The 21,268-nt window shown below is 39.9% G+C and overlaps 1 protein-coding gene across 5 annotated transcripts in view; it reads left to right on the top strand.

The window, feature by feature from the left end:
- The window catches only part of MTMR14 (myotubularin related protein 14), a 51,496-nt gene that overhangs the window by 17,603 nt on the left and 12,625 nt on the right, over positions 1 to 21,268 (top strand). For 3 of the 5 annotated variants that reach the window (XM_074198631.1, XM_074198629.1, XM_074198633.1), the window contains 11 exons: positions 4,449 to 4,524; positions 4,843 to 4,903; positions 7,032 to 7,154; positions 7,886 to 7,959; positions 10,909 to 10,979; positions 11,614 to 11,688; positions 15,522 to 15,588; positions 16,368 to 16,453; positions 16,804 to 16,880; positions 17,098 to 17,134; positions 19,989 to 20,059. In XM_074198631.1, the coding sequence (XP_074054732.1) occupies positions 4,449 to 4,524; positions 4,843 to 4,903; positions 7,032 to 7,154; positions 7,886 to 7,959; positions 10,909 to 10,979; positions 11,614 to 11,688; positions 15,522 to 15,588; positions 16,368 to 16,453; positions 16,804 to 16,880; positions 17,098 to 17,134; positions 19,989 to 20,059 (818 nt within the window). The remainder of the gene's footprint in view (positions 1 to 4,448; positions 4,525 to 4,842; positions 4,904 to 7,031; positions 7,155 to 7,885; positions 7,960 to 10,908; positions 10,980 to 11,613; positions 11,689 to 15,521; positions 15,589 to 16,367; positions 16,454 to 16,803; positions 16,881 to 17,097; positions 17,135 to 19,988; positions 20,060 to 21,268) is intronic. The other 2 variants (XM_074198632.1, XM_074198630.1) reach the window with 1 other exon arrangement.

Here is a 21,268-nt window from a genome sequence, read left to right as displayed (position 1 = left end):
TTTTAGTCTGGAAGTAGTGTCTATTAATACCAAAGAATGATATTGCAGGTAGCACTGGGCACCCTTCTCCCCCACCCCTTTTTGTTTAGAAGGGAGATGTTCTGAAATTTGAAGATCTTTGACCATATCGAGTATGCTTAGGTATCCTAGGGTTAAGTCAGTTGAAAGAGAGCCTTGTTGGGCTAGGAGATAGTAAATCTAGCTTCTTGAAGGAATTTCTCTGCTTGTGTCCACCTGTTACCTATATGCTTTACATCCCTATATTTTTGATTCATTTACCAAGGGAAGAGAATTTATGGAATCAATGAGGGAAAAGGATTTGCTTTGCAGAAAAAATATTGCAGTATGCTTATCTGGAAAGAATATATATTCTTTGTTGGGGATACCCCTCTGGACAGTGAAAGATTTTATAATTGGATGATCTAAGGTTACTTGTAGAATTAATGTACAGGTGGATCATAAATAGAATATCACGTTCCTCTTCACAGACATTTCTACTTCTGTGATTGTTCTAATCTCTCCTTTTTTATTATCAGGGAGTTTGGAGAGAATCTACATATTTGGATCAGGGAACCTGGATTTAAGTCACTTCCCTATGACCGATGTCAGCTGAGCAAGCCATCTAATCTTGGCCTCAGTTTCCTCATTTGTAGCTGGCAAATAAGTGTTAGCACATCTGTCTCTATATTCAGAAGAATGCTTTGTTTGAGACTTGTTATTGTTCTTGATTCATTGTTGTTTTTTTAAGCAAAGCTAGTGTGTAGAGTACATGTGAAGGATGCCGTGGCGATGAACTGATGTCCTCTAAGGCTTTCTGAAATGTCCAGGGGGAAGAGGAGAGCTAGTAAAGTCAAGAAAGAAGGACTGGAAAATAAAAAAAAAAAATAGCTTAATTTGACGAGTAGTTGGTGAACTTAGGTGTTGTGAGAAGCCAAATTATCAGTTAATAAACATAAGACTGCTTTGTACTAGGTGTTCTGCTGAGTACTGGGGTTACAAAAAGGCAATACAGGCTGCACCCTCAAGGAGCTCATCATAGTGTAGTGACAGGAACAACATGAAAAAAATTCTGTACCTGTGGTATCTGAGAATAAATGGGAAATCATTAAAAGACATAGACCCCAGAATTAAGAGAGTTTAGGAAAGGTAGATAGAATTTTAGTTGGGACTAGAAAGAAGCCAGGAGGCAGAGATGAGGAGGGAGAGTATTCCAGGAACAGGAGACCACCATGGGGAGAGGGGAGTGCCTTGTTGATGGGACAGATTTGGAGGCAAGCCTCATTGAATTGAGTTGTAAGAGGATCAAGTTGTCAAGTCTGACAAAAATAGGAGACAGATGACTTGGAAATGCCAAACAGAATTTGGTTTGATCATGGAAACCATAGGGAGCCTCTGAAGTTTATTGAATTAGGGTCGCAACATGGTCAAAGCTGGTCTTTAGGAGAATCCCTGGTGCCTGAATGGAGTGTCGATGGAAGTGAGGAGAGGCTATTTGTAATGGTATGCTAAACTGAAGAGCATTGGGGAATTTCTGGATAGACAGAAGAATAGACACCTTCCTGAAGTTCATTTGGGAAAATCTGACAAGTGGGTACCTAAAAGAAAGAAAAGAGTTAACACAAAGGTTGGTCTGGTTTTTGAAGATAAAAAGGGAAGAAGACTGTCTACTAAACATGCTCTGGATCTTCCCTGACTTAAGACGCCCACAGAAAACATGTAAATGACTTGTTGCATCCATTTGGGTCTTCTGCTGTGGGCATCCTAGTCCCTTCTTGCTAGTGTGTGCTGCCACCTTGTGTAAACTGAGCTGAAGGGCACCCAGCTTGGATCTGATTAACTAAAGGGAAGTCTGGGCCAAATGGCCAAAAATTGGATTTCAGACTTTATTAGGATTTTGCTCAACAACTTAGTTGCCCTTGATGAGTTCAAGGAGGTTGAGCCATATCAGCTGCATTGTTAAGTACCAGAAGAACTGAAAGACATGATTACTGAACCACTGTCAATCCCTAAAAGATCATGGAGAATGAAAAGTATCTAATAAATTAAAGCTTGACAAATGTCTGTTTTATAAAGGGGCAGGGCAAGGAATAGAAACTAGAAATTCTGGTGACTGAGTTTTATTTTTCTGGGGAATTCTAGAATTGAAAATAATTGTTTTCATGTTGCCTTTAACATCAGTATACTTACTTCTTCCCTTTCCCCTTCCCATGGAAACATTCCTTATAACAAAGTACAAATAGGAGACAAAAAAGGTAGTTTAGCTAAAGATAATTTTCAGGGTCCCATACCTATAGTCTTCCCACCTCTGAAAAAGGCAGATTTTTTTCAATTTTTCTCTGAGATCAAACTTGATTATTCTAATAACCCATGGCATTCACTTTTTCAGCATTCCATTCATTTCATAATTGTGTAGTTCTTCCTAGTTCTGCTTCTTTTACTGTGTATTAGGCTTTCCATGTCCTGTTTTGTATGCTTTGGTTTTTATTGCACAGTAATAGTCATTATAATCCTGCACCACATATTTATTTCCTGATCGTGGACTTAAACTTGGAAAAGACCTCAGAGGTCCAACCTCCTCATTACAGTCAGGTAAACTGAGGCACATAGGATAAATAACTTTAAGTGTCTGAAGCTATATTTAAACCTGCCAAGTTCAGAACTTTATATACTCTATCATGTTCCCTAAATCTGCCTACCCTTTTCTTTGCTTTATTACTACATAAAATGTTGCTATGAATATTTTAGTGTATACGGGACATTTCTATCTTAGACATCTTGGAGACTATGTGACCAGCAGTAGAATCTCTGGTGTCAAACTATCTGACAAAAGTTTCTTAAGTTGTTTTTGTTGGTTAAATAAAGGATGTGTGATCATACAATTAAATGGATTTATAAGTGGTTAAATGACCAGCCTCCAAAGTCATCTTTATTGTTTCAATGGGAACTTAAAAAGCAGGTATCAAGCAGTTCTTCAGAACTCTGACCCTGAGCTGTTTAATATTTTTTTACAACTTGTATGAAAGTATAGATATGCCTGAGTAATATACAAGTGACATGAAAGATTGGCAGTCTAGGTAGGTCCAAAAGTAATTTTAACTGGCTGTAATACTGAATCAAATCTAATAAGAGAATATTTAATAGTAATAAAATTGAGTCTTTACTTTTACCAAAAAAAACAAAACAACTTTGCATGTAGAAGATGGGCTAAGTATAGCTAGTCAGCATTTTTCCCTGAAAAAAGACTTCGGAAGTGGGGTTTGAGGATGAAATTTTTGTGGATGGAATACTGTTTAGCATGTCTGCATCAAAGAAGGATGTACTCTGCGCAAAGCAGAATTGTAGTAGCTCAAAAGAAACATAAGATACAAATTTAGAGCCATTTCCATGTTATGTGTTCTTATGGACTATTTGTGTCCAACCTTTTGTAGAACCTTCTTAATTCATATTGATCTGATCAGCCATTTGTACTTTGACCCCACCATATTTATGTCATTTAGATTCTTTTGGAGAACAAAGGGCAACAAGCAACTGTTGATTATAAATCAACAGTATAATATGACAGCCCAAATGGCAAATTTGGGCTTGGAGGCTTTCAGGGAGGCACATGATTTCCAGGAATAAGGAGATGATAATCCTGTTCTGCTTCTGTCAGGCATCCATGAAATATTCTATTCACTTCTGGACACCACATCTTAAGAGGTCATTGATAACTGGAAGAGTACCCAGAGATAGGCAATCAAATTTAGGAAGGGCCTCAAGAGTGTATCATCTGAGAATTCGTTGGAGAACAAGCACATTTAATCTGCAGAAGAAAATATCATGAGGAACATGGCTGTCTTCAAAGATGTGATGAGTTGCTATGGGTGGACATAGCAGAGAGAGCTAAATTTGGAGTAAGGTAAAGTTTGTAAAGATGAGAGCTGCCCCAGAATGCAGTAGACTATGGCTAGACAGTGAATTTCCTCCCATTGGAGAATAGGACTAGACACCTTTGAGGGAAAAACATATAGTGACTAGATGAATAAAATTTCTTCCAGCTCTGAAATTCTGGGAATGTGTATGTAGACTAGAATCTGGTCTTCTAGAAACAGCATATATATTTAAAAAATAACAAAATAGAAACCAGAATCCCTGGGGGGGGGGGGGGGTGTCACAAAGTATATAGATATGATTCCATTTCTTTGATTCTAGTGGCTTTTTCTTGTGTTCTCTTGTATGTCCCTGTACTTATTTGTAAGATTTAAACTTTGTATTTTGAAGTGAAAGATTATTCACATGTTCTGATTCTCAGTATTTGCAAATGTTCTAAAGGGGATTACCTAGCTTTGTTGGTAGGTTTTGGTTGACTTTGGATTTGAGAAGTCTAAGACTTTACACACTTTTCAGTTATCTGAGCCTTGTGCTTTCAGGATGAACTTCTAAGCCTGAAAATGCTATTTCTCTTTCAGCATATTTGCAGATCAGCAACCCTGGCTGGATGGGGGGAGTTGTATGGGCGCACTGGCTACAACTATATCTTCTCAGGTGAGTGCTCAACAAAAATTTCCCTGAAGGAAAAGAAAAATATGGGCTCCAAAAAGTCCCATCTTAGCCTCTCTCCTTCTCCGTGGTGTAGGAATGGAATAAAAGAGGGAGGGGAAGAAGCAAGAATGGAGTCAGTAGATAATGGGCACATAGGAAATATAGTAATTGTCTTGAACTGAAGGGAAAATTGCCTTGGAAAGTACTGAGTAACATTTATTTTGGTGTGTGTTGTATCTCATTGCTGTGGGAATGAACAGTGACAGATCATCCATGTCTTTGTAGATGGTACCCTGACTGACAGAATGATTTCTCTGACAGGGGGCTCAGATGATGCTTGGGCAGATTCAGAGGACATTACGGAGGATGACTGTACGCTTCGGTCAGTATGGAGTTAGGGGAGGAATGACTTCATTCTGTACTGTTTTTCAAGGCTGAGTGCATGCCCATGTGCAAGACGTTGAGCTAGGTCCTGTGGGAAGGGGGCTCAAAATAGAGACATGATTCTTGCTCTTGAGAACCTTGTTGAAGTAATAGGGAAGATAGGTATATGACTAACACTTAACTTGGAATATGGTGAGTGCATTAAAGCAATAAGCAAAATGTTTTGGAGTTCAGAATTAGGAAAAGACTCCAAATTAAAACAAAAAGTTCAGGTGAAACTTCATTTCTTCTGACTGCTTACCTAGAATAAATGTTAGATCCACTATTTCTCACCCACACCTAGAATAAATGTTAGAGCATTGCTTCTCACTCACAAATTTTTTTTTTTAAATCAAACGTGGACTTTTATCATCCTTGTTGGGGGGGGGAGTCCCGAGTGGTCCAACAATATAGAAAGTTGATTTTATTCCTTTTATTTCTTTGCCCTACTTACAGGTAGGGGGGAAGGATAAAGAAGGGAGGAAAAGAAATTGATTAGGTGGTTTTGTAAATGTTAAGTAAAATCTTCCTTTTTCTAGGCCAAATTTTAATATTTATTTAAAAAAGGCTATTACAGGATATTAAAAGACCTGTGAGGGGAAGTTGGGAAGGGAATGAGAGAAGCATTATCTAGGGAAAAAAAACAGTCCACAAACAGAAAACTATTCTGATAAAATAAGGTATTGTGAACATGCTGAGCACATTAAGTAATCCTCTGGCATCTGGGGAGAAACAACTTATCCCTAAATGCCTGGAGCTGTTGGTGGGAACACACCATACAAAGGTTCCAGACCTTCCTACACTTCTGCCCTGAGGATGGTCAAACCTTTCCAGGACTCAAAGTCTTAACAGCTTAAACTTCTCCAACATTATCTAGCTTCCAGAGCATCTTCACACTGTCTTATTTGAGCTCTTTCATTCTGTGACCTTGGGCAAATCACTACTTTTTTCTAGACCTCGTTTTCTTCATCTGCACATTAAGGAAATGAAATTCAGATCGCCCAAGATCCCTTCCAGTTCCTATTCTTGCTCCTGAAAGATTGTATGATCATGAACTATTGGAGCTGAAAGAAAATAAGGATATAACCTAGTCCTCCTCTCTGTTTATGAAATGGTCAAATTAGGAAAAAGTGAATTGTTTAGGTATTGGAACTGGAATATGTGCCTTCGATCTTATGGTTCAATGTTTCCACTATTTCATATTATCTCTTTATCACAGCCTTTTATTAAAGATTTTATTTGAATCTTACAATTTTTCCCCAAACTTACTTCCCTCCCCCCACCCCCCCACAGAAAGCAATCTGTCAGTCTTTACTTTGCTTCCATGTTGTACATTGATCCAAATTGAGTGTCTCACAGCCTTTTTAACAATTAACCTTTTTCTAGTTCCTCTCATATTCCCAGGGGGGAGCTCCCCTTAAGGTTTTAGAACCTGGTTTGTACTTGGGAGTGGTGGACATCTCAGATCATCAGATCCAAACCTAGTCTTGATTTGTCTTCTACTCTTAGCAGTATTTGGATGAGAGGAAAGAGAAGGAACAGTGAACATGGTGAAAAGACTAGTAGTGGCTGCTTCATCTTCTTTGACTTTCCTAAGGAGCAAGAAACTGCTTTGAGGTTTTAGAGAGCTGAAGGATCAGACAAATGTTATCCTTGACTTGTTCTGCAGAAGTATTAGGCAACATGATTAGAGCAGCATTCCTGAATTGTTCTGCTGTTTTCACAAACAGTTGTTAAGATAGCTCTTAGTCTGCCTCCTGTTATTCATTTCATTTGATTTCTAAGTCCTGTAGATTGAAAACTGACTGAAGGACCACAAAAGTGGAAGATAATCTTCTAATAGAAATGTGTCACCTTTAACTTACTCACATCTGCTTACTGAGATTATCTTGACTTGTCAGAAATAGCTTGCATTCCAATTTTCATGCTATTCAATTCCTGTTCTTTGAAATGCATCCTTTTCAAAAGTTTCCCTTCCATCTTCCCTTTCCTGGAACCAACTGGTTACTTGACCTTCAATCTTTGGTTGAGTAGAAATTGTCCCTATTTCCTTGTGAAACTTGTCACCCTGGTTTTCTTTGTTTCAGAAGTGCTGACAATCAACTTTTTGATAAGGTTAGAGGACATGACATCAAATTGCTTCGGTATTTATCAGTCAGATACATCTGTGACCTGATGGTGGAAAACAAGAAGGTTAAGTTTGGCCTAAAGTGAGTATGTATGGACTTGATGGGATTATAGGGCTGAAAAAAGGCTTTTTGAGACATCTCCAGGATCCTCCATCTTAATTCATCTGAGATTATTTAGGATTTATCTCTACAAGATTTAAAGAGAAACTAGCTACATTCAGAAGCAATACATGTCAAAGCCAACATACCAGGGAGAAGCAAGTACCCTGTTAATCTGGTACAGTCCTCTAGGCTACCTGTCTTCCTATAATTTGTGTAGTCTCTAGTAAAAATATTACAGATAATCCCCTCCTTTTCCTATTCTTTGTACTTCTTACCTGGATTATGATCATCTATAGAAGGGCTATCCAATCTTTTAAAAGTTTTTATTCAACCAATAGACAATATATTTTGATTTGCCTTTTTAGTGAGAGCTCTGTGGTCACTCAGGTTCGTTTACTAAAGCCTTTAGTAAACGCACAAGTGGGCCACATCAAATAGCACTGTGGGCTACATACCTGAGGGGTTGCATTTTGATGAACAGCCCTGATCTATAGCATAATGTAGTGATGAGCAAAAAGGTCTGCTTTCACACATGCATCTCCAACTATGGAAAAAGCTATAACTAAGTCATAAGATTCAAGTTCCACCTTTCCTTATACTCTCACCTAATGTTGTGGTGTTACAAAGGAGTCATTCTGATTCTTTTTATTCTGAGACAAATTGGAGGGAGCAAAGAAGAAATTGAATCTTGATTCGTGTTGTTTTCTTAGTGTAACTTCTTCTGAGAAGGTGGACAAGGCCCAGCGATATGCCGACTTCACACTTCTCTCCATCCCATATCCAGGTATAGTTCCTTTGAGACCACATGAATGATGGGCTCTGGGAGGCGAATGACTAGACATTTTATTGGGTGAATGAAGCTGGAAAACTCCCCTTTCTGGGTGGTACCTGGCCTGCTGAGTGGGTGTCATAGCCACCTTTAGGTATTTCTGGTCAGAGGTAACTTATTCTTAGAAACACTTCAGTGGGTCAGTGTTCTGGGATGGGGGGAGAAGGGGTATGACAATAACTAGATAATGTTCTTAAGTTTTTGATTATATATATCTTGCTAAACTGAGGCTGATGGAAAGAAGGAATTGGAAAGGGACCAGAGTTCATTCATCAAGTTATCTCCTGCTGGGCATAATTACCTTTTAAGGGTGTATGTTTTAGTAGCCAGCCCCTTTAACTTAGACTGTCCAAAGAGGTGGACATATGCATAAGAGCAGCCCTGGCACTGTGGAAGGCACAGGACAGCTTGAGAGCGAAATCTAGGTAGCATGGTAAGGGAAAGAAACTGAGAAAATAAGAAGTCCTCTGTATCTTACATTCCACATAATTAAATAAGATTGACCATAGAAAATGATACTATTGGATACCCATAGCGTAACTCCAGGACTGAGGGACTAACAGTGTAATGTTCTATGTTGCATCATTGTTGCTTTTTTAACAAATATTTGGTAGACAAGATGGGAAGGGATAGTGTGTCAGTATTGGGGTCAATATGTGCTAGACTCTCAGAAGCTACCTGCATGGTATCTTACATCAAATTTCTATATAGACATTTTTTCCATTGCACTGCTTGGATATTTGTAGTTGAGCCAAATTAGGCCCTTTCCTCCTAATTGTGTGAATGTTGAGACTGAGGTCTAGGAAAAGTTAAATAAAGTTAATGTGTCCAAGGTGACATCCTAGTGGCCAGCCTCAGAATTGCCCCCGGGTCTTCTCCAGTTACAAGTCTAGCAAGCAAAGGAGCATGACTCTTATTGAAAAAGAAATATTTAGCCGCTAGCACTGGCACTTAAGTTAGGGTGAAGCATGGTAGAGTAAGAATAACTAAACCCCTTCCTTGCCAATATTTACCAAATATCACCCTAAAGATCCTTCAAAGGCTGAAGATTCTTAGTGACTAATCCTTACAATTTTCCTCTGATCATCCATATAACATTAGGGTACATAATCTATATATTCCATAATGGAAATCTCATCTCTTGCAATTTTCAAGAAAAAATTGGCTTTGTTGTTTTTTGTGTTTTTTTTTTTTTTGAAAGTGGTGTTTCTTGATCTTTCACCTGCCTCATGCCAGAAGGATAAGGTGGAGGTAGTTTCAGACTACTGATCACCCCTAACAATGAGTCAAGGTAGGGTATGAGTCAAGCAGGTAGCTCCAAAACATTATTAGGACCTCAACTGCATTACTGAAATTGTGTTCATAGCTGTAGAAGGGGGTAGCTGACCCCTTCTAAACTATTTTCCCATGATCTAGATTAGAACTATAGCATTAGTCTTGAGCTGTCTAATTTAGCCTGAAACCCAAGTTTTCTCCAGTCATTGGAGGGGGGGGATGGGAATCGACAATACAGTTAAACCAGCAGGAAGTTGAGAAGCATATCTGGGCTGATTTTTTAAGTTTGTTTTTTTTTTCCTCTGGGGTTGTGATTTCATACCTCTCAACTGGGTAACTTACCTTACTGTCTCTTGGCAGCTTTGAAAAGATTGCTTGGCAATAAACATTGTGCATTGCCCTGGATCCTAAATCCATCTAATTTCAGCTTGAGTGATTTTAGAAGTGTTACCCTGATCTTAGTTGAGCCTGGGTCCTCCTCTTTGTTGATGATTTGAGCTTCTACAATTTGGAAAAACAGTACATTTCACAAGAACTCCTAAGGTATAATCATCCCTCTGTGAATTTGGGCTTAGTGTCTTAGTCTGAGTTTTCCCAGCGAGGGTTCCCCAAGAATAGCTTGAAGTGTAGCTAAAAATTTCTTTCTGCTATCTTGGGCCAAAAGCAATCAGAAGCAAGGCACAAGGGATTAAAGTGGGGAAGTTGGTTGTATAAGCAAAATTGAACAGCAGATGAATTCTAGCAGTGTCCTGATAGAGGTATTTCCTAGACCCATTTCAGCAGGCTCCCTTATTTTTCTCATAGGATGCCTTGAATATGAATTTGGCTTCTAGGCTTACAAGAGAATCTTTGTTCAGGGCATAGAAACATCGTTGCCTTCTGAGAACCTTGTTTGTCTTGGACAAAACCATATCCTTAGCAATGGAAAGAGTTGGGTGCCAGATTTGCGTTTAGAGACTCGAGTAAAAGTTCCATTTGTGTGTCATGGGATGAATCACTTCTATAAGCCTTAGGTTCTACCTTAGTAAAATGGGAATGGTAGTTTATACTTCCTATCCTCACTGGATATTTGAGGGCCAAATGAATTTATGTATGAATATAATGTATGTAAAATTCTATTTAATGTAATCTTATCACTAAATTCATTGGTTTCTAATTTCCCTGTAGTAATATAGTATGTAAGTCCTTGGGCATCCAAGCATCCAGTCTATCCAAGATCCCTTTGGGCAAAACATCAGTAGTCAGTCTCTTCCTTTACCACACCCTGTTGTGATTCAGAGACTCTCTGAAGGCTACCTTATTTATGCCATCACTACTTGTGTGTTTTGTACAAAATATTCAGTGGGATACCCTTCCATCCCTTTCCTAGTATTTGCCTTTTGGGATTGGTACTAGAGACTAAACAAAAAGGAAGCAAGGAAGAGTACTCTGGGTTCTTGAAGTTAAGGTTCTATCTCTAGAAATGCTGACTCTTTATTGAAAAACTGTTACAGGCTTATCCAGAGCAGGGAGAAGTTAACCATATTTGATCCTCCAGGTTGAAGAATCTTGACTTCCAGTCTAAGTTGAATCCTAGAAGAACACAGATCCCCCAAAGGGCATCTTTCTTATTCTTGCTTCCTCTTTCAGGCTGTGAGTTTTTCAAGGAATATAAGGATCGGGATTACACAGCTGAAGGGCTGGTTTTTAACTGGAAACAGGTACAGGAAATAATTTGTAACTAATTTGGGATTTGTGTGGAGGAGGGTTTTAGTGGAGACCAAGAAACATCCAAGAGAACTCATTTAGGAGGAAAAATCTGCCCTCTCCTCTCACACCCTGTTCTCTCAGCTTCTTGTTTTTCTTTCCCTAATTCATTCAATCTTTTCCCTTTTCTACCTTCTCATCCTTGATCCCCACCTCCTATGTTATTATTAGAGAATACTTGGCTTCAACACCCTTGCCTATTCTCAAGCTGATGTGAACATTTCAGTAACAGAAAAAGAAGGCCTTTTCCTCAACAACCAACATGCTTTAGGAAGAGGATTTGGTTTCTTCCCCATTCACTGAGGAAGGAATTCAGGAGGTTACACTGTAAGTTGGTTGAAGGCTTAGTGGGAGCTGGTTTTTGCCTGTAGCTAGTCACACGCCAGTCTGAAAATGGTTCATCATTAATAATTAACCAGCTCTGCTTTATAAGCTATCACTGGAATCTCCAGTATCCATCCAATGTAACACTTGGCTAAGAGAAGACAAGGTTCTGTTCTCATACCAACTGAAGATGGTTCCTGTAAATGACCATTCCCTCCTTCATGTACGTTCCTGGGTTTCTCACCAGTGTCTCTCTGTTCTCAGGATTATGTGGATGCGCCACTAAGTATCCCTGTCACTCTGACTCGCTCTTTGAACATTGACTGGAGTGAGTACCAGGTAAGAGAAGAATATGGGATACAGAAAAAGACAAGAGTTTCTAGTATCTGGGTGAACCAAATTGATACCTCGGAGAGGGAGATTGGGGAAGAGACCAATGGTGCAAAATGGATTTGTGCTGAACTTGCTTAGAATTCTGTTCTTTTTCTTTCAGAAGTTTCTTAAGTGTACCACCCACCCCCCCCACTCCACTTCACTTCCATCTATTTCTCATTGGACTATGATAGTCATTAACCTTTGTATGCTGATCGTTCACACTTCTTCCCTATCAGACTGTCTGGCTCCAGAGAAGGACAGTGACTTACTCATCCTTGTCCATCCACTGTTGGCAGACTGAGTGTTGGATGAATGCACTGAGCTGGCCTTCCTAAGCCTCTGCTCAAGGGCTGGCCTTGGTAGCATGCTACCTCTAGGATCAGACACAAACTCCTCAGCTTATCTAAAGCCCTCCAATCATGCTCCCAGGCCGACTTCATGTTCTTTTGCTTTATCTATGCTATGGGCCAGCCAACCAGTACACTTGCTGCCTGGGCTCCACTTGGCATCTCCTGCCTTGGCAAAGGCTGGACCTCATACCTGGAATAGACTTCTCCCTGTCTTTACACTTTACTAATCTCTGACTCTTCAGCATTCAACTAAAATGCTATTATCTTTCCCTACTCTACCTTGTTTAGAACTTTCTCTCACTCAAGTTATATCTATGTTTATATCTTGACTTCCCTTTCACATAAGAGTTTAAAAATGCTTCCTGGCTTGAATTTAAAACACACCCCTGTCCCCATCCTCCCAAAATACTTTGGCCACTTTGTGGCCAGGAATGGTGAAAAACCACCTGAACTAATTAGAATATGTGGGCTTCAACATCGTTCCTGCTCCATTACCTCTTATTAAGAATTCCCAATGTACAAGTACCCTGAAATCTCAGCATATGCATGGTTGAGGCATGCAGCCCATGTTGGCCTGGCTATGACCAGACTTAAATACTGAGTACTGTTCTTGGCCTTATACCCAATGGGTTTGCTCTTCTTCCTCCTGCCTTCTTATTTAATCTTATAGTATAGGAAAGGAAATCTTATGGTGTAGGAAATAATATAAAGTCTGTTTCTTGTGGGGTTTATTTTCTCCTTTATTATGGAAAAGGACAAAGGTATGTATAAACATAGCATTTACTGACAGGCTGCTTTGTTCACCTCTAGTTTAAAAGAGCACAGTGGTTGAAAAACAGAAATTGGTTTGAATAAGTGTTGAGGTTCAAAGTTCAGGACTGTTTATAGACAGTGTACTAATACCTTTCTAAATCTCCTTTCTGGACTCCATCCCAAATTATTCTTCCCTCTCAATCTGAACTCTTTTCCTCTGTATCCCACATAAAAATCAAATCCAGGGGTTAGGGACTGAGGTTGGCATAGTTGTTAATCATTTCTGGAATAAGTTAATCTTTGAAAGACTGATATCTCTTCCCAAAACATGAATGTCTAGTTGCTGGAACCTTCCTTCCAAAATTCTCTTCGGTTTATCCTATATAGCTCTTTTTTTGCATGTTATGTTCGCCCCCAGGCAGGAGGATTTTGAGAGCAGAGACTGTTTTTGCCTTTCTTTGTATCCCCAGCACTTCAGTGCTTGTTGAAAAGTAGGTAGGGAACATTATCTTCATTTCTCACTTCCTAATATGTGTTTGAGAGACACTGGTTTCATAAATCTAAATTTTCAAGTCTGCCTCACTTTGTCGTCCCGTCCCCCCCCGCCCCGTGTATTTAAAGGCAAGGTGTGAGAAGGGGCAATTGAACCCTGAATCCTGAGTATCAAGACCTCGGGACTCCAGAGTCAGGAAGATGAAAGGTTGAATCTTGAGTTAGAAACTTAGCAACTACATAACCTTTCAAGTCACTCAGCCTCAATTTCCTGATGCTGTAACACCGAAAATCACTCCTACCTCATGAAATCTTTGTGAAGATTAAATGACAACTTAAAGTGCTTCTTTGACTATCATAATATTCTGTATAAACATTATCTATTATCTGTTTGACCTTAGGAAACTCACTTAATGAGTCTCTGCTTCCTACCTGAAAACAAAAAATAATTGGTTCTTTGGAAATAGATCTGATCTGCAGCACCCGTACCATATAGACCCACTTCTCTTCAAGGGTCTCTGGGCAGAAGAATTAATTCTAGCTATAAACAAATGCTTCCCCCCCACCCTTCTAGTTATTTGTCCATTCCACTCTATGGGCTCTTTCCTAGTGAGATCAGTACTTCACCACTGTAGTGTATGTCAACAGAAGGGGACCTTTTCCAGGGTGATAGCATTCTAAGGAAAAGCATATCCTTTTGTCCCTTTTTTGGCTGTCAGATTGAACAGTGACATCAGCCAGTTGCTTTATTCTCCATCCTCCTAATGACCTTGAGCAGCTCAACTGCAGAAAAGTAATAGAGCTTTATTCTGTAGCAGCCTTTTCCTGCACAGGCCTTGTGTGAAGATGCTTTTAGAAGTGTTTGTTTCCCCAAAGGCTTTTCTTTCTTCCTAATGGCATAGGTTTCCATATCATCAGATAAGGACATTTACTTTAGCTAGATTGTCCTTTTTGGTTCATTCAATATCAGTACTCTTCTCCCTGCCTCTTAAGTCATAACCTAATCAGAATTAGGGAAGTTGTAGTGTCCACTTTTAGAGTATTTCATCATTCATCCCTTACTATGGGGTTAATATTAACAGTAGGATATGGACAGCACTAAATAAACGCTTTGTAATTATTATCTCAATTGATCTTCTACCACTAAATCTCTAATCCAAGAATGAGCTCCCATCTCTCCTCATGTGGCAGTTTGTTCAGTGGTATTAAATTCTAGTCTGTGTCTCCTCTGTACTTGATGAACTTGAACTCTGTTACCCCAAGAAGAGCTGTTTTGAGCCTCTTCTGTAATTGTATAGTGTCTTCAGATGTTCTCTACAATATTAGAACTCAAGTTCTCCAGACTCTATTTAGCTCTTAGCCTTGCTGCCCACAATCTTCCATCTTTCTGACCTGTCTTCAGCATTGATGATTTATACCTTCTTCCCTTCCCCAGTTCTCTGAAAAATTGCATCTTAGAAGAGAGCTGTTCACAGGGTGTGTCTGGCATGTTGAGCTGGAGCAGTTGTGAGACCCCTCGTGTTACTGCGGGTAATGACTTGATTAGCTCAGAGCCGCAGTGCCTGTCTCTGGAGCTGCAGAAAGTGGGTCAGGCCTCTCCAGGGGCCAGGGAGGGTCAGGTAGATGAGCCTGCTACACATTCCTGGGAAAGCCATTCCAATTACAGGTGGTAACGTTCATTCTTTCTCCCCTTGGGAGACTCTCCTCTTCCTGGTGTTCACCTCCCAGTCCAAGCAGCCTCCTAGCTCTGATCAGCAGTTGTCAGGACTTTGCTTCTGGTGGGAAGAAGGGACTAGTAAAACTGGGTCAGAACCCCAGAGGAATTGAGAATTCTGAGCAGGCGGTATCTATCTCGTAGTGATTCTGCTCAGCTCCACTTCTGCTGATAGAACTTTGGGTTATCTCTCTCATCCTTGCCCCTGCTTATTTCCTTATTCTGGTTATGGGGGGGTACTGCCCTATTAGAGGATGTAGGGCCTCAGGAGAGTTAAGATTAGTGATTTCTTTTTCTTTAGATTTTTGATTTGTGTTTTAAACCAAGAATGTTTTGGATTACTAACTAATTTATGGTTATAAGCACAATGAGTAGATTTGATCAAGAGTGAGATCACTTAAAGTTTTGTTCTTAGTGTAAGGATCTCTTTTCCCAAGTTCCCCACCATTTCTAACCACAAGCCTCATGTCTTCTTTCTTCTTCTTTAGAGCTGGGACTTGGTGCAACAAACACAGAACTACCTGAAACTGCTGCTTTATATAATCAACAGTGAGGGTAAGGGCCAGTGTCCAGTGCAAACCCCACCCCCCATCCTTTTTCTCGTATATATACAGCCTGCTCATTCTGCTGTTGGGGCAAGGCATTCTTCAGTTATTTAATGTTCTTGAGAGCTATGGTTGATATATGAAGGAGTGTCTTTTAAACTTTTAACAAAATATTAATATGGTATTCCCTAGGCCAGGAGTATTTGCATTGTGATGAGTTTAAATTCTATTCTCATCCCCACCCAGCATGCTCACCATTTGGCTAGAAAAGACAGTTTGGAAGGGGAGTAGAAATAAAGCAAATTTTAAAGTAAAACTCTTTGATATGTTAATACCTGGTTTTTAAATTTTGTTTTATGTTTATATCAGTCCTTTCCAGTTATTAACTTCAGACCCCCTTGAAGTGATTCTTCCCTTGAGCCAAACTAAAGAAATATGTATCAACTGCATCTAGTAGAAAAAAATGATCCATAAATACATTCTCTTTTTTTCCCAAAGGAAGGGTGTTATATTTCCTTGTCTCTTTCCTGGGACCTAGATTCTTGTCTATTGTTTGATGAAATTTGCTCCTAGTTAGACTTGGTTTGGAGTTAGTCTTTGTCATATTAACTTTGCTATGAGAATATCATTTGCTGAATTAAAATAGTGAAATCTTTAAAAATTCTTTAAGGGGCAAGCTTCTGGGGATGACTGACATTCCATCTCTTGGTCAAGATGACAGATTCCATTTTTATTATTGCTTGTTCTTTGGTTCTTTTATGGGTCTGATTGCCCTTGCCTCTTAATCAGATGACAGCGGGCTGTTGGTGCACTGTATCTCAGGCTGGGATCGGACACCTCTCTTCATCTCCCTCTTACGCCTTTCCTTGTGGGCAGTAAGTATAAACTACAAAGCTTCATGTTGTATAAAGTTCTAGCCTTTAGTGCCTTGGACAATGAGATGATTGCCCTTCCTTTCTTCCCCCCCCCCCCCCCCCAAGAGTAGGTGGCTGTTTGGTGGGATGGATAACTCCCTATTTAAGCTATTATGGAAGAACCTATACCTCTATTTCTGGGAATGTTGGTCTCTATTAACTTATACTCCAGACCTCTGGGTTGGTTCACTGGGACTTGAGACTTCTGTACTAGTGAAAGTGGAAGTGGGTGATCTTCATCTGCTATTCAGGTTGTAGCCACATACATCTCATGGGAAGATTATTTTCTGATATCTATACTCTGTTCCCAGGATGGGCTGATCCATGCAACCCTGAAGCCTGCTGAGATCCTCTATCTGACTGTGGCCTACGACTGGTTTCTCTTTGGGTAGGTCCCACGTGAGCCTATGGGAGGATATGTGGTTAAGTATTTAGAGGTTATGGTTCTCTGACCCTGGAAATGGATGAAGCATCTGTCCCCTTGGAATAGTATGCAGAGACATACCCAGCCCTCATCATATGGTACTATCTAGAATGATACTTCCCCCCGTGGCTTATTAGTTTGGGTCCCTTTATGAGTGACCTCATTTCCTTTCTTTTTTCAGACACATGTTGGTAGATCGACTCAGCAAAGGAGAGGAGGTAAGTGTTACTTTTTTGTGTATCCTCAGAATGGGGCAACATCAGCTTTGAGTGACTTCTTGCTGTCCCCCTTCCATCTTTGGTAGAGAGATTTCTGGCTTGGCCTATTCTAGCAGAACTGGGCTTTAATTAGGTTTTTCACATCCCGGATGAGTTTTCCTTATTCTATGTTTTAATGTCTTCAGGTATCTCTCTATATCTTATTCTGTGCTTGTGTATGATCTAATCTCCTCTTTGATTTGCAGCTATTTGGTTTCTCAATTTCTTTCTCCCCTTATTCCTGCCTCAGACTTGACCCTCTTAGAATCTTTCTCTTCTTGTCTCAAGTTCACTTGTCTTACCATTTTTTGCTTCCTATTTCTTAGCATCAAATAAGGGATTCTAATGTTCAGTAGGATTACGACAGCTTACCAAAGTCACATGACTTTATCTGCAGACCACTTCAGGATCTGGAGATCTTGCCTGTGCTGTGATTACTTCCAGTTTGGACTCCATTCCCTTCTCTCAAACTATTCAACTGTTATAAAGTGATATCAGATGTGTCCAACTCTTTTGTATGACCTCATTTGAGTTTTCTTGGTAAAGAAACTGGAGTAGTTTGCTGTTCCTTCTCCAATACTTTTTACAGATATGGAGACTGGGGCAAAAAAGGCTAAGTCACCTGCCCAGGGTGACATGGCTGCCTTGGGTCCAGGGCCCCATCATCTTGACTTTAGGACCCAGGATTGAGGATTCTCAGTAAGCAGTGCTGCTCATCCTCAGATGACTTGAGGAAAAAGTGAGGCTGGTGACTTTGCACAGCACCCCTTCACTCAAATCCAATTCATTTGTATATCATAGTATCACCTCCCTGATGTCAAGGCCATCTTCAGGAACAAAGGACAAATAGTAGAAATGTTCAGCAGCAGCAATATCAAGCCAATCAATATATCATCCTCCACTGGGGGGTTTCTTTTTAGTCCTTGAGATATATGTGGGAGTGGTGCCTTTCAAACCATTCTGTTCTTCCTTTGTTCTTTTCCTTTGGTTTTTCTGTGTTTTTCTGATTTCTTTCTCCTTAAGCCCTCTTGAGGTTTCTGCTCTCATTTTGCCTTTCTTGTTACCATTTCAACTCTCACATACTTTCTTACATCTCTAGATTGGTTATGGCCTCTTAATGCTTCTGCCACTGGCCAAAGTTCGAACTTCATCAAAAGGAATGAGTTGTTTCATTTTATTTATTTATTTATTTTGCTCTGGTTCTCTTCCATTTTTATTATATCTGAGAATATAGGGTCATTCCATAGTTCCCATTCTCACTTTACCCAGAAGAATTTAGTATGAAGTGGCGTGCCCTGCTTTTGTGTGTACAGTTCAACTCTTAGACCAAATGATTCCTGTGCTCTCTACCCCAAGCAATATCTCTGGGAAGGGCTCCTTCTGGGCATCAGGCCCTTCCAGTGTAAGTTGGCCCCTCAAGAGAAGCCTGGAAATTGGAAGATAGGAAATGAAAGGAAGAGGTTGAGCAGAGAGGAAGGATTCTTTCATCCAAATGGTGGCAGGAAAGAACCTGGAATTTTTTCTAACTGAATCAGATAATAACTAAATAACTTTATAGCTGTAGACAGCTTTCAGCATTGGCAAGAGTTTAGATAAGGTTCCTTCCCTTGTAACATTTAAGGTTTAGTAGGGGAATGGGAAACATATGAGGACCTGGTAGAGTTATTTGCCAGACTTGGAGCTGGGAAGAGTTGACTTCAGATGATAGCTCTGAGGCTGGCTATGTGACTATGACCTCTAAACCTATTTAATTCTGTCTCAAAGAATTGTTGGGAGGCTCAATGAGAATGTATGTAAAGTACCTGGTAAACCTATAAGCAGTATTTAAAAGTCAGTATTATGTAGATATTACATAATTAACTTAATAGTGTTGGGTATAAAGTACTGTGGTGGAGGGGAGGAGATAAAGGAAACCTTGGAAGGGGAGGTGGTATTTGAGTTGGACAATTCTGTCTCCTCCTAGCCTCAAAATCCAGCCTGCTTTTCATGCTGCCAGTTCAGCCCAACTCTCTCAGAACTTTCCTATGACCCTGGCTTTAGGCATGAATCAGTTCTTCTTAGATACTCTGGCCTATATACATCCATTATTTATCTCTACAACTCAAGTCTCTGGATTGGGAATTTGGGGGAATCTGGTAGAGCCATGCTGTGACTCTTGGCCTGATTCTCCTTCCCCTGGGTTATGAGGGGGCTGCAAACCAGCAATGGGTCAACTTGATTATTTCCATCTTCCCATCAGCACCATTAAAAAAAAAAAAAAACAACACACACTGTTCTGCTCCTTGTCAGCAGTTCTCCTGCTGTGTTCATTAATCCCCCCATTATCTCCTTCCCCAGCTGTTCTTCCCGGTTAGCCTCCTTTCCTGAGATGAAAAAAAAGGCTTCTAATCCTTCTAGCCTTATCAACAGCACAGAAATCATGTGACCCTTTTTGGTGGCAGGGAATGTGAAACCTGGGGAGTTGACAGGTGGAGAGCTTGAGAAACACTGGCCCAATCTCTTGGCCTATTGGGAAAGGAAAATAAGCTGCCTTTTCCCTTCTTCCTGCCACCCCTTTTTTCCATTCCTGCCTTTCAGTTCCTAGGTCCTTCTTTCTTCTGTGAATTCCATAGACTATGTGCATTCTTAGTAAGTCTCTTTAGAGACTGGCTTGGATTACTTTGTATCAGACCTAGGGGACTGACAGATCTTTCTCCCTCCATACTTGGTTTTGGGGGGAGGGGGGTGGGGAAGGGAAGGCCTCCTATGTACAAGAGACCTTGCTGTCTTCAGAGTCTTATGTTCTCATTCCATGGACTGATTTTGTCTCCTTCAGATTTTCTTCTTCTGCTTCAGTTTTTTGAAGCACATCACCTCTGAGGAGTTCTCTGCTCTAAAGTCTCAGAGGTAAGGAGCCTGTATATACTCTGCTCTTGCCACTTTCACCCTTGAGAGCAAGAGGAAGGGACCCCATGACCAGGCCCAATTTTTCCTTAACTTATTGCAAATTCAGTAGACTGAGAAATGGGACAGACTCCAAAAAGACCTACCAAACAGTCCCCTGAATTCCCTTGTCATAAGAAGAATCTTTGAAGTAATAGGGTTCAGGCCATATCTTAAGAGCACTTAAAGGAATTTTTGGTTAAAGGTAATATGCTAATAAAGATACAGAAGTCTTATGGTTCCTATTGTACTGTTAACCTGAGGAAACATGAGCCAAATCTTCATTTAACTCTCAAAGTCCTTACCTTGGAGTTTGAATATTTATACACATTTGCACATAATACAAAAAATAAGACTATAAATATATATATATGCATTTTATATTTATATATATTTTACAATTCTAATTTGTTATCAAAACATTATTTCCTAAAAAAAGGTCATAGGCTTTCCCACACTGTCAAAGAATTCATGCAAAAGTTTAAGAACCCCCCCATGGTTAAATTGAAATAGTTATAAAATATTAAAGAAGTTCACAGAACCTAGATTAAGAACTACTGATTGAAGACCTGTAGAAGTCATATGATTCCCTTTGCTGTCTCCCATTAAAGGTTTTCATTCACAGGAAACAACAGAATTACTTGGATGGTTTCATGTTCATCAACTTTTTCAAGAGTTATAATCCTATCTTTTTAGTTATTATCCTGCATTTTCTATTAGAAATTGTTACTCAGAATAGGATCCTAACATGAGCTTTATTCAAAAAAACCTTAGTAGGGGCAGGCAGCTAGGTGCTACAAGTGGATAGAGCACTGATCCTGGAGTTCAAACTCAACCTTAGACACTTAAAATCATAGTAGTCAGAAGGAGTCAAAATTACTTCTACATGATTGTGGCCATATTAAATTCTGACCCACATATGTATATATCATCATTCCACCTTGAAGAAAAACTGCTTCCATCTTGGGAATCTGGGACACCGCAAAACTTAAAACATCTCATGGTGGCTTTCAGAGTGGTTACCAAGCACCTTTATATACCTTTTCTTACTTGATTAAGGAATCTTGACCTTTCAGTTGATAGCTGTCACAGAACTCCCCTACAGGTAGACTGAGGTACATTAGTTTACCACCACGAAGTCCAGTCTCCTAGGAGATCCATGTAAATGCTGTG

The sequence above is a fragment of the Macrotis lagotis genome, chromosome 8, assembly GCF_037893015.1.
Source record: "Macrotis lagotis isolate mMagLag1 chromosome 8, bilby.v1.9.chrom.fasta, whole genome shotgun sequence".
Classification (NCBI taxonomy): Eukaryota; Metazoa; Chordata; class Mammalia; order Peramelemorphia; family Peramelidae; genus Macrotis; species Macrotis lagotis.
The sequence above is the reverse complement of the archived record's forward strand: the minus strand, read 5'-3'. Positions and strand labels throughout refer to the sequence as shown.